The sequence below is a fragment of the Cannabis sativa genome, chromosome 9, assembly GCF_029168945.1.
Source record: "Cannabis sativa cultivar Pink pepper isolate KNU-18-1 chromosome 9, ASM2916894v1, whole genome shotgun sequence".
Classification (NCBI taxonomy): domain Eukaryota; kingdom Viridiplantae; phylum Streptophyta; class Magnoliopsida; order Rosales; family Cannabaceae; genus Cannabis; species Cannabis sativa.
In genome coordinates, this window is record NC_083609.1 from 31,014,905 (window position 1) to 31,027,021 (window position 12,117).

The 12,117-nt window shown below is 36.7% G+C and overlaps 1 protein-coding gene across 1 annotated transcript; it reads left to right on the forward strand.

The window, feature by feature from the left end:
- Nucleotides 1-8,065: 8,065 nt before the first annotated feature.
- On the forward strand, nt 8,066-9,415 carry LOC115723280 (glycine-rich protein A3-like). Its single transcript, XM_030652722.2, has 2 exons — nt 8,066-8,672; nt 8,965-9,415. Exons 1-2 carry the CDS (start codon nt 8,375-8,377, stop codon nt 9,168-9,170), a joined length of 504 nt encoding a protein of 167 aa, XP_030508582.2. The 5' UTR covers nt 8,066-8,374; the 3' UTR covers nt 9,171-9,415.
- Nucleotides 9,416-12,117: the final 2,702 nt, after the last annotated feature.

Below are 12,117 nucleotides of genomic sequence, written 5' to 3' on the forward strand. Positions count from 1 at the left end.
CACCGACAAAAGCTGCCGGCAATGGCTCGTCGGCGAATGACCTTTCGTCGGCGACATAAAGACTTGCGCCGGCAAAAGTATTTACACCAGCACATTTGTTTGCCGGTATAACGTACTCGTGGGTAATAGGTCCACCAGCTGATGTGTCTCTGACGATGTTTTGCCGGTGATGTAACGCGCTGGCAAAAGTTTTGGCGGGAATCAGGTCATTGTCCTCCTGATTATGACAGTTTACTTCTGCTTGGCAGGTGTAGAGGGTGTATTCATAGTAATCCATCTACTTTAGGAATTCACATATCTGATGGGCGAAAGTATCACCACCAGCAACAGTTCTTCTTGTCCTCTTAGGAATTCGCATCTCTACTGGGCGAAAGCATAACAACCACCAGTGCGTGGCTCTTCTCCTTTCTGAGTGACCTGGCCTACAGATTCTCTGAGCCTGGCCAGCTCAATATTATCTCCCAGTGCCAACTGAGGCTCAACAATAACTAGTTCGCCGCTCCTTGACACTATTTTTTCTACGTAGCACTATTGAATAGCCCTAGTTGTGCTCTGTGGAGGTTGCTCCATGTTGACTAGCCCAATTGTGTGAGATCTGCGGGTTGTTCCATCCTTGGAGGAATGGGGGGATTAATAGGATTCACATGATTGTTTGTATTGACAGTGTTATCTAGATTGGTAGGTTCGTCTGTGGTGGAAGGAACACTAGCATTAGGATTTCCAGTCATGGGATCCTGATGAGAATTCAAAGGGGAAGTTCTTCTATTTAAAATCATGGTGATTGATCAGGAAAATGCTCTTAGTAAAAGAACCAAATTGTTGACTCAGAATTTGGTCAACTAGCAGTGGAGCTGTATTTATGATAGACAATCACCATGTGTAAATAAGAAAAATAAATGATAAAAAAGATACAGAGATTTATAGAGGTTTGACCCTCTTGTTTAGTGGGTAATGATCTGATCCCCTTTTAATTGTATTAATTCGAGAGATAATACCATTCAGATTAAAGGCTTGACCTTGTAATTTCTAGAGTGGCTCTCTATGAATAGTACAATAATAAGAATAATATATTGCAGACCAATAACTAATGAGTTCTTGTGAAGGACTTAAGAATATGTGACTTAGTGTCTAAGTGGCGTGGATGAGATATGAGACTTGAGAGAGGGAGAGAGAGGTGCACGTGTATGAGGCTTAAGAACGCCTTTGTAGCAGCTTCAGGTCGTACATACCACTGAAGAGGAGCATGTTTCTATTTAATGAGAACTACTATCTTATCCCACAACTAATTACACTCATCAGTGTCATGACCATAATTGTTGTGGTAGCAACGAAATTTGTTCATGTCTCTCTTCCTTGACTTTTTCAAGGGAAGACGTTTGCGGTACGACACTATTCACTATGTAATCATATAGATCTCCTCTCTTAGGGCCAAGAGGGTGGAGTAGGTGGTGAAGCAAGGCTCATACTCTCGTAAGGGCATGCCCCCAGTCTTGTGCTTCTTTCTACCAGGGGAGTTTCTTGGCTTACCACCATTGTTGGCTTTCTTCCCTCTGTTTGATCTTCTTTTCTTCCCATTAGCTTACGCCTTCGTAGCTTGGATCTGGAAGTCTGGTGACTTCTTCTTGCTACCCTTTGATCCCTTGGCTCAGGTTACAGCTTCTTCTGCTTTGATAAAGCCATATACTCTATCTAAGAAGTAATTCATGGTGTATACTACCTTAAGACAAAGGTCAGACAATAGAGGACTTATCTCCTTGAGTACGACGGCAACTATCATTACCATTGCATTCTTGCTAAGACTTTTGATCCTAGCAGTTGCCTCTAAGAACCGTTGGATGTAGTCCTTCAGGGGCTCATCTTCCTACTACTTGACATCCAACAAATCATTGGGTTCGATTTGGAATTTTTTGGAAGAGGCGAACTGGTTGCCAAAAGCATCCACTCGATCTTTCCATGAGTCGATTGATCCAGGGGAGAGCTTAAGGTACCACCGCTAAGCTAGGCCTATTAGTGTGGTAGGGAATATTATGCATCAACATTGTCTATCACACCTTTTAGATTGGTCTGCACTTCAAAGTAGTTGATATGAGAAAATGGATTTTCCTTCCCAGTGTATTGATGTCAGGAAGGGTTCTTAAACTTTGAAGGGATAAGAAGAGCTTTGATTCAGAGTTGTGAGCACCACTCTTACTAAAGTTCAAATTCAGACAACTTAGGGGTTGTGATCCCTTTTACTAAGGCTGCCAAGGTGTCAAATTTTACCTGGTTGACCACATGGGTGGTGGTCTGCATCCCAGTTGGAGAATCTATTACCCATTTGGGGTCTCCTTTAGAAGTTCCCACTTCTAGCGATCTGTTCTTAGTCAAGAGGCCACGCAAGTCTCTTGGTGTTCAAAGTCAATCATGTACTTCAGTCAACTTGGGTCATGTTGTTGTCTCCTAACCATGGGGTCGTGAAGGCAACACTGGTGAAGCCTCAAAATGAACTCCAAATCATCTTGGGACTATCCGTTGTGGGACTGGTCATTCAGAGTTTTGTAAAGGCTACTTCCCTAAAACCAGTCTTCAGCTGGACCATAAGTATGAAGAGAATTGAATTAGCTGCTCAAGTTCAACTCCTCTCCGTGTACTCGAGGGAAGTACTCATACTGCTGGCCATTGCGGCCATGAACAAAGTAACAACACAATTCACCCCTTTCATCTCGGAAGTACTTTCGAGTATGAATCAGTTCATTGGTCCTTACCTGCCAGATCTCGTAGCCTCCAGTTTTAAATCAGTGTCTTCTACTGCCTCCATCATTTTGAGTTGTAGGTCCATTTCCCCTTGTAGGGTCTCAAGGCCTGGTGTCATGAGAGTATTGAGGAGGACTTGGTAGAGGAGTCCTATTGGTTCTCTCGGTGTTGTAAGGCCTATTGTAGGCTCTTGTTCAAAGGTGCTTTCCCTCCAAGAGGTCTCCATGCCTGGTGTTTGTATAGTTCTCGCTCAATTACCAAGTGTCGTAGTGGCATTCTAAGCATTAAAAGTTTCTCCTTAAGCACTTGTTCCCATGTGACTAGTTGGTTGACATGGATTCTCTCACCCACTGAGAAAGACCCCTACGGAGAATAGTTTTGTGACCAGAACGATAAGCTTCTCTAATCCACTGAGATAGGTTAGCTCTTTGATGTTCCTGCTCAGTGCGTTGGCTTCCAATATTCCTCTAGTTTTCCACGAGCTAGTGTTGAAACTAATTGTATTGATTATGGAGAGAGTCTTACAGTTGTTGCTGTAAGTCAGCCATAGTTTGGCTAAGCTGGGGACCCAAGGATTGGCCTCCTCAGGGTCATCATTCTCCACATAAAGCTCCTAGGTGGGATTTAGTCATTGGTGCCAATTCTAGGAGTGTTAGGTGGCCTTGGAGGATGAGTTGTGGAGCCAGTTTTGAGGCCTGCTCTTGGCACCTAGGTCACAAGAGTAGCTCCAGTTCCAACTTCATCAATTGGCGAGCCCCCAGTTGTTTGGTAAGATGTTGGAATTCTTTTGCCAACACTTGTAGAGTTTGTTGAAACCATCTTATTAGTAACTTTCTCTAGTTGTCGCTCTCAATTAAAACACCGAAATATTGACTTAAAAATCTGGACTAGACTTTTAAGCCACACCCACTCACTAGATTTGCGATAATGTAAGTGATTATAAGAGAGACAGAATAAATTTATAGTAGTTCACTCCTTGTATCGCAACAATAATTGAAATATGTCTACTTTGAGTTTTTATTTCTCACGAGATGGTATTACAGAAATAGGCTAAGTGTTAAAGCTCCAATTTCTTGAGACAGAAACTAGAGAGAGAAGCTCTTACCTTGTGGGTAATATTCAAAATGTGAAGAACGAGCTAAGGGAGCTCTCCTTTTATAGGTGAAGGAGGGCCACAAAAATAAGAGAAAAATAAAATTAGACATTTTTCACCGTAGATGATGATCTAACAGTGAAAATCAACTTTTGAAGGTGATAGCCATTTTTTGGAGCATAGCGAGTCCCGCCGTGGGTAATCCAAATCTTATTTTCATAACTCTCTTGGGGGTAAAATTTGAGGGCAATAAATTCAGAATTATGATTCATATGTGATAAATCACTTGATATATCATTGAAATATCTTCGAAACGCAAGTTGAATCACGCCAATCAGATCAATATTGAGTGAGTTATGGCCGTTTTACTGAAGGTAGTTCACAACCAAGCGCCAAGGTTTACATATGACGTCAACGTGGACGTTGGGTAAGTGAAAAAGTGTCCAAGGGATGTACTTTAAGATACCTAAGTGATATTTCAAATCACTTAATCTATTTTGGTGTTTTGGCAAAGTCGGTCACCCGTTCTCGGTGATGTTGTTTTATAAAAATGACAGACTCAAAACTCTTCATTTCCAAGTGAGTTTCCCATGTTGGAAATGATAAATGTGAAGTTGCAAATTTGACTTCTCTGACTTCATGGATCTTAGTTATTGTGAAAAACTAGATGGATGGTTGAAACAAAATCAAAATCGAATAAGCAGAACCTAGTGCACCAGGTTATTTGTCAACTTGGGCGTTGGGCACTCACTTCCAAGCTCCTGTGATGTCATTTTGATACTTCCAAAGTTCTTGAACTTGAGGACAAAGTCTCCTACCCAGGTTTTAACCATTCCAAATTCAATGGTTGAATCAAATTTGGCATTTGAGTGATTGAAACCAATGCACTAGGTTGATTGTCAAGTTGGGTGATGGCCTAAGCACCAGGTGAATCTCAGTGTTGAGCTCTACTTCCGAGGCCTCGGGTTCGTGGTTTTCTTCTTAAGTTTTCTTGAATCTACATTATCTTTGATGACGAAAAAAATTCCTGAAATACTTTTTTTGAGAAATTGATTGCAAATAGCCCACGTTGACAATATGTCAACCTAGGCGTTGGGCCTAGTGCTAGGTGTCAACCTTGGGAGTGGGCCTAGTGCCAGGTGTCAATTTGGGTGTTGGGTCCCCCTTTTGGCCCTTCAAAAGTTCTCTTTGGTCCTCACAAATAGTTGAATCTTAATCTTTGCTGAAAACGGAGAAGACAGATGGAAGATTTCTTAGAACACATCATCAGAATTGGTCCCATGTTAACAAAATCTCAACCTGGGCATTGGGCCTTGCTTTTGGCACCCAGGAAGTGTTGTTTCTTCCTCAAAAGTACATGTTTCCCCTTTTTTATGAAAACAAAGAAGATGCAAAATTTGGATCGTCGATTTGATACTTGGAAGACACCCAAATTGGCAAATTGTCAACTTGGGCACTGGGTGCCTGGGCAACGTACACTGGGTGCCAGGTTCTCAAAAATGAACTTGCTCCAAATCTAATTCTAATGCCTCAAATATTTCTATGGTATGTCTAGTTGATGTACCAATACAAAAGTTGACCCATTTGCACTAAGACAGTCCCTAAAACTGAAACCCTAGCTAGGAATGCCAACCTAGGCGCTAGGTGAAACACTAGGTGTCGAGGTTGGCTTCTGGGGTGCAAGCTCATGTAATTTCCACCCTCAGTGCTTGGATTTCATTGGTCCATGTCTTCATGGTACAAAATACTCAATGGTATTGAGTTGGATTCATGTTATTGAAGTCCCAACTTCCATGTCAAAGCTTCCAAAATCAACCTAGGTGGAGGGCTAGAGTCCCCTCCTAAGTGGACTGATGTGACTTGGATCTACTCAACTCCTCATCCTTCTTGTCACATGTCAAACATTGTTGTTCATGTCACCAAGGAAAGTTTTTTCGTCAACATGGTTAGATCTCTCTATCGGAGAGCCGTTGGATTGGAAAATGATCTGAAGAAGTGAAGTTGTGAACGGAAGTAGTATATATATATATACATAATGAAAAAAATATCAAGGGTGTATTAAGAGCATGTTTATGAGAGGAAACTCACCAAAAATGTTGCCCACTCCCTTCACAACTAAGAACTTTATCTTCCATTTCCCAAAGTTACAAGCGGTAAGCATAACGAAGCTATGGTGTGACACCAAAATGTTGAGGTAATAAAAGCCTATGCTCCTAGGAACCAACACCACATTGAACATGAAGTGAACTTCAGCTGGAATTGGGGGTGACTGTGTGTTTGGTGGAATAGGATGTATAGATAGCTCAGGATCATCCAACCATTAGGATCCGACTAGAACGGGAAAAGTTCAGAGTAGTTTAAGACTTCAACAAAATAAGGATTCAAAGGAGGGACACTACGGTACTTCATGATATGAAGGTTGTAGGCCACAAATCCAGAAGAAGGACATTGATCATTCGTAGGGAAATGACATTTAATCCCCCTCCCTAGGCCATACATGTCCATAATACGAACAAGCTCTGCCTTAGTCACTTCCAAAATGATTGAGTCAGCTACAATGACTACTTCTTCCTCATCTCATTGTGGATCCATCCTAGTAAAGCATTTTAAGAGCAAGAATACAGGATTGTGTTGATATACTCGTAAGTCTACATAAAAAATAAAAACAAAAAAAGAGAGATGAAAGGGAAAATACACTTGAGAATGGCCCTGCCAAGAATCAAACTCACCAACTCCTCTAGTGAAAGCCTTGAAGATTTAATATTTTACTACTAGGCCAAATGATGAAATGTGTTTGAAAATTTTAATACCATGGGGTCCTATTTATAGGGATAAATTTCTCAAAGTACGAGCTTGTGTTACACAAAAAATGCTCGTAAGTCCCTACACTCACCAAAAGTCAATAAAACATTTTCCCTAAGAAGTGAAGCTACTTGTCATCGACGATATCAAAATAGAATATATATCTCAAGACCACTTCTAAAGAAGTGCTCTTTAACTAGGTGGCAATGTTGATATTAGAAATTAACACCACGAACGACTATGAACCAAAAATGGTTTAGAGCCAATAAGATAAACAAGAAATGTCAAAGATAAGACTGCCATGCTCACACCAACACAGGGATAAAAGACTGACACCCTTATTCACTTGTGAGGGCTCCCCCTCCCTGACCTCCCTCTCGCCTGTGAGGGAACCCTCTCGCTTCCCTCCATCTCACTTGCTAGGGCTCCCCATTGTTGCCCTCCACCATGCCCGTGAGGGCACTCCCTCATGCACCAAACTCACCGAGTAAGGCTTTCCCTCGCTACCTCCCTCTCAGCCACAAGATTCCCCCGGGGTCCATTTCAAAAATGTTTGATACGAGAACCATTATTGACCTCTCACCACAAACCCTATAGTAAGGTCAATACAAATCACTGTGTAACAAATCTCGGGACACATTGTGCGAGAGTAAAAGGCATGAAGGAGCAAGGTGTGAGACACCATGTACAATGCACATGGTGGGAACCATCTAAAATAGCCTCCACACTTCTGCAAAACCTGAGCAAGTAGTAGATGTACAAAGGACAGTAGAGACTAAATCCATAGGTGTCAGTACGAACTGACACCCGACCACTACTACCTCCACTACCCACCTATAACATTGATTTGGTAGGTACAAATCTGGGAGTATTTTTTTCTTTTAGCACCATGTATACCAAGGCCAATAGTGCCTCAATAAATAGAGCTTCCTTCCTTAAGAGAAGGGATTGTAAATACATTGTAAACACCATATTTGGATTCAATAACTCATCTCCATTTTGTCATTCAAGATTAACTTTTAATTTATTAGCTAATCATTCTCAATAGTTTACTTACTTTCACATGAACAATGAGTTTTTGGCCTTAACATAGTGACGAGTTCTTACCGTCAACAAAAATAGATAAATAAAAAAGTAATAGTTAAGCGCCTCTTATATACATAGACCATAATAAGGAAACACTTTAAAAACCTTTAATATAGTTTTTTTGCCCTATTTATGGAAAACTAATAAAATAATCAATAAATTAGTTTGAGATATTTACGCTAAAAAATCTTTCAAGCAATGGTTAACAAAACATCCTATAAAACATATAGGGCATATAAGCCGCTAAGAAAATATTGCCAAATGTATTAGAGGATGAAAAAAAAGGGAAGAAAATAGTATAATTATTTATTAGATTATTATAGGAAAGCTAGAATATAATAATACCGTGATAGAAATTAATTGGGAAAAAATATGAGTATCATAATAAAATATTCAAAAACATTCAAATAGTAATAAATAGAAGAGAAGAGAAATTACAAAAAAAAAATACTTTAAAAACAAATTATATAAAATAACATAAAACTCTCTGTGTAGAATGAAAGCCTAATCTAATCACATCCACGTCCCGACCAAATCCAATAACCGTTTCAATTGTTAATCATCATTTCGACTTTGGTTTCAACCTTTTCATTATCATTTTGTAAGTTTTGGTCTGTGGTTGAATAGTTTGATTAATCTATCATCAATAAACATAATTTAATGGGAAAAAATAGCTATAACAATTCCAATGAAAGAGACAGAGGTCTCTTCTCTCATCTTGGTGGTGCATACTATTCCCAACAATTGCACTCTGGATCTTACCCACTGGCACCAACACCTGCATATCCATCGCCACCGTCTCATCAAGCCTACCCTCCTCCTCCTGGCTACCCATCTCTCGGATACACTCCTCTACCGCCTCATGCTGCATACCCACCACCCTATCCTCCTCCTAGTGGATACCCTCCTTCTACTTATCCTCCTCCTGCTCCTGCTCCATACCCACATCCTACAGCAGGTTTCTGCTTACTAATTCTTTCATTTGTATAAATATTTCTTCTTTAAAATTCTGTAGTATTCTTGGAAAATTATGGTAATCTTATTTGTCACTCATGGAAAAAATAAACTTTATAATTTTTTTATCAACAAACTAATTTTTCAAAGAAAAGTACTTATTAGGAGATTAATTTGATCTTCCTCATGTTTATTTATGCGCCTTAATTTAGACTTAGTGAGAATTTCTTAGTGTGTTAATTAAATTCATAATTATATTTTGTTAGTTTGACAAATTCTTCTTATTAATACCACAGGGCACCACCATGGTGGACATGGTATGGGAATGGGGCCCATGGTAGCTGGCGGTCTAACAGCTGCAGCCGCTGCTTACGGGGCTCACCACCTTTCACATGGGCACATGGGTTACCATGGTGGCTACCATCACGGCAAGTTCAAGCATGGTAAATTCGGGAAGCACTGGAAGCATGGTGGGTTTGGAAAATTCAAGAGATGGAAGTGATTCGTAGAATACCATGGCCAAATTCACTATTGGTTCTTTCATGAAGAAAAGAACAAGTGCAAGGACAAATGCATGAGAATAAATATATTACTTTGTTTGTTGTTTGTTTGCGTTCTCTATTATTACTACAATATATATAGGATAATGCTTGGATAAAATTACGAAAAACGTACAAATATTTTGTTTCATTACGTGTCATTCTATTGTTTTACACCAATAATTAATTAATTCATTTTATATTTTTTTTATTTCTTTCTTTTAAAAAAATAATTTTGTGACCCCTAACAAAAGTTACTATATGTAACAAATGATACCCCTAATAACTCCCAAAAAAAAAAAGGCTACTCTTAATAAGGAGAAGTATTATAAATATCATTTTTGAGAGATTTTGGTGACCACTTCTTCCTCAGAATTTTCATCAAAAAGAATAAAAGTACTTGGGGAAAGACTTTGGTTGTTTGTTGGTTTTCATTGATGTAATTACAAGGTTTTTTCTCTCATTAGATGATTATCGATTGGAGTTTGGAAGGAATACTATCTCATAATAAACTCTCCTTATCGGACACTAGTTTCAACGAGAAGATAGGCTATCTCGCTGCAAACTGTAAGGTATATCTATTAATATATTTGTGCATTTGTAATTTATCTTTGTATTTTATTTATTATTAATATTTTTATTTAGGATTTTTCTTTAGTTTGATTGTACGACATGGCTCTTTTTTTTCTTCAATTATCAGATTTGCAAGGTTGTTGTGGTATGAATCATAATCTATGGTACATATTTTGCTAAGTGCAAATTGTGAAAGATTTGTGCGTAATTTTTTTTGGACATTTCCTTATGAGAATTGAATATGAAAAGCTCAAAAAAATTGAAAATAAAGGCTTTGCTTTAGCTTTGGTTTCTCTGAAGGATTTTGATAACTAGGAATAAGAATTTTGATAACTAGGAATTTATACCTTTACATTGCTCTTCCAAACTTTAATTTACATAGTGCTTTAACTTATATTTATTAATGTATCAATTTATTAGTATTTTTTGTGTATTTTTTGGTAGGTTATTTTGGATCCTTATAGTTGTTTGTTTTGTGTATGTCTCTCTTTCCCTCAAAAAAGGAAGACATGAGAGAAGTTGGCACTACAAGAATTTTGATAATTAGGGGCGGACCTATTACCGGAGGGGAAGGTCCGCCCCTAATAATAAGGTTATTACCGGCGGATTTAGGGGGTCCGCCGGTATTAGTATTTATTTTTTTTAAAATATTAAAAATATAATTAAAAAATAGTAATACCGGCGGGGTACCAGTATTAGCGGCGGACAAACCCCGCCGGTATTTACGATGCACAATTAATGCGGGAAAAGGCCCGCCCTTTATTTCAAATTACAATTAGCGGCGGATCAATACCGGCGGGGATCCGCCGCTAATTGTAATAAATTAATAATTTTTGCATTAATACCGGCGGGGCCCAGTATTAGCGGCGGACCCCCGCCGGTATTGTTCCCCTATATAAACACACAAACACCCGGTTCCCCCATTTCTTCCCTTTCAATTTTTTTCCCCAATTTCTTTTTTCTCTCATTTTCTCTCTGAAAATCGAAGCAAACACCCCCAACCGGCCTCCTCTAATTTTTTTCTCTTAGTTTCTGCCTCCGGCGGCCAGTGTCGTCTCCGTGTCCGCCTTCGCCTCCGTCTCCGTTTGAAGTGGTTTAGGTATTTATATTTACCAATATATGTTTTACAGTTTATTTTTTTTTAGTTTTGTTTTTTAATGTAAATTTTTATGTTATAATTTCAGAAATTGTGGAAGAGGTTTCAAATTTTTTGCTTGGAGAAGAGATCCGAAAGTTTCATTTGTGTAAAGTATGTCTTTTATTTCTGTAAAATTTGTAGTTAGTATTATAAATCTGAAATGTATTGTATATGTAAATATTTTAATTAATATGTGTAAAATATTGTTAGTATATAAATTTAAAATGTATTGATTTGTTAAATCTGTAATTTTTTTTGAAAAAAGAAAAAAAAATCTGTAATGTGTTGTATATATATAAATATATACAGTATATAGTGTATTTTATATATTATATATTATACAGTAGATAAATAGTATATAGTATATATATCTTTATACAGTTTTATATATAGTATATATAATATTTGTTTTAGTAAATATGTGTTGTATATATATATAAATATATACAGTATTTAGTATATAGTGTATTTTATATATTATATATTATACAGTAGATAAATAGTATATAGTATATATATCTTTATACATTTTTATATATAGTATATATAATATTTGTCTTAGTAAATATGTGTAATATATAGGTTATTGTTTGAGTTCAATAGTTTATGTGTAATATATAGATTATTGTTTGAGTTTAATTGTTTATGTATTTTGATTTTAGTTATAATTATTTGTTTGGTTATAATAATTTCAGTTTTGTATTTAGTAAAATGTTACTAATTAAAAAATTGATAAATTAAGTTTAAATGTTTTAATTATAAATAAAAAACTTATATGAATATTTGTGTATATAGTATATTTGTGTAATTATTCTTAATTAACAAGTAAAATTTTATAGGTTTTTAATAAATTTATATAATTTTAGAATTAATACAATTTATGAAAATAATAATTATTGAAAATATAAAATTTTGCCTTTTAATATTTTAATAATTTAGTATTATTTTGTAATTACTTTTAAATATGTGATTATTTATAAAAAAGAAATTAATTTTTTAAAGAAAGTTATGTAAATAATAAATTAATATTATTTATAAAAATAATTAGTATTTATATAATAAAACAATTAACAAACATTAGAATAATTAGAAAAAACTTTTTTATTAAAAAATTTTTTTTTTTAACAAACTTAAATTTAATTATTTATATTAAGTTAATTATATTTTTTTTAATTTTTTAAATAATATGATAATTAAAT

What these genes read in the sequence shown, in the direction of transcription:
- LOC115723280 (XM_030652722.2), top strand. Translation starts at nt 8,375, where the DNA reads ATGGGAAAAAATAGCTATAACAATTCCAATGAAAGAGACAGAGGTCTC. An exon ending in ATACCCACATCCTACAGCAG is followed by an intron (nt 8,673 to 8,964) that starts GTTTCTGCTTAC and finishes TTAATACCACAG; the next exon opens with GGCACCACCATGGTGGACAT.